This window comes from Cyprinodon variegatus, unplaced genomic scaffold (genome assembly GCF_000732505.1).
Source record: "Cyprinodon variegatus isolate N-32 unplaced genomic scaffold, C_variegatus-1.0 Scaffold3836, whole genome shotgun sequence".
Lineage (NCBI taxonomy): Eukaryota > Metazoa > Chordata > Actinopteri > Cyprinodontiformes > Cyprinodontidae > Cyprinodon > Cyprinodon variegatus.
In genome coordinates this window covers 1-805 of record NW_015154289.1, presented here as the reverse complement: position 1 = coordinate 805, position 805 = coordinate 1, and the positions used below count along the sequence as shown (strand labels likewise).

The window sequence follows — 805 nt, the reverse complement described above, 5'->3', positions numbered from 1 at the left end:
ATAATCTGTAATCCTGCTCTGTAGTTCGGCGACACGCGGGTCACCGTGGTGTAAAATCAAGCAGAAGTTAAAGCAGACCTTAAACCTCCAGAGGCCGCCGATGTCATCGCTGCTCTCGAAGCAGACGGGCTCCAGCCCTTCATCCAGGCAGCATTTCATGCAGACCAGCCCCGAACTCCCCGCTCCCACCACGGCCACACGACGACTCATGCTTCCACCCTGCGAATCAGACCAAAACAGTTTATTCTGAGAACATCAGCAGAGATCAGAGCAACAAGCCTCACTTTAAATCTGCTTTATCTGATTAGATCAAGATCATTTAATCATAAAGCCAATCGAAAGCCGCACATGCAGCCTCACATCAACTGCTGATTAAACGATTAACAACACAGGGTTAGTTAAAACAGGTAAATAAGACTTAGAATTACTTTCTATCTAATGGAAACAATGCAGACCGCCCCCCCCCCCCCCCCCTCTGCAAGCAAACCGAGAAAAACAACAGGCGCTGATCTCAACCTTCAATGCTGCGTTTTGAATTCCTACAGAAAAACATCCAACTCCTCTAAAAGTGAGTAAAAGTGACTAAATGTGATCTAATCCTAACCTCTGGCTCAGCTTTCTGCTCCTGGAGGAAAACAGCCTGCTTGGTATTAGTGTGAGTGAGCAGTGGGAGGAGCTCAGACTGAACCTTGCTTCTTTCTCTGCAAAGGGAGGAAAAGTAAACAGACTTCCTGTGCTGCGATTAATGCCTGCTACATTTAACAATCATTAAACCAGCAGCTGGACAATCCCAGCTCCTAACAGC

The 805-nt window shown here is 47.1% G+C and overlaps 1 protein-coding gene across 1 annotated transcript in view; it reads right to left on the bottom strand.

The window, feature by feature from the left end:
• Positions 1-735, bottom strand: part of LOC107081274 (dimethylaniline monooxygenase [N-oxide-forming] 5-like) — a gene marked incomplete at its 3' end in the record, with an annotated part of 4657 nt that extends 3922 nt beyond the window's left edge. Inside the window, exons 1-2 of the mRNA XM_015369471.1 lie at positions 605-735; positions 79-219 (exon numbers count right to left, since the gene is read on the bottom strand). Coding sequence (XP_015224957.1) covers positions 79-210 — 132 coding nt within the window. The remainder of the gene's footprint in view (positions 1-78; positions 220-604) is intronic.
• Positions 736-805: the final 70 nt, after the last annotated feature.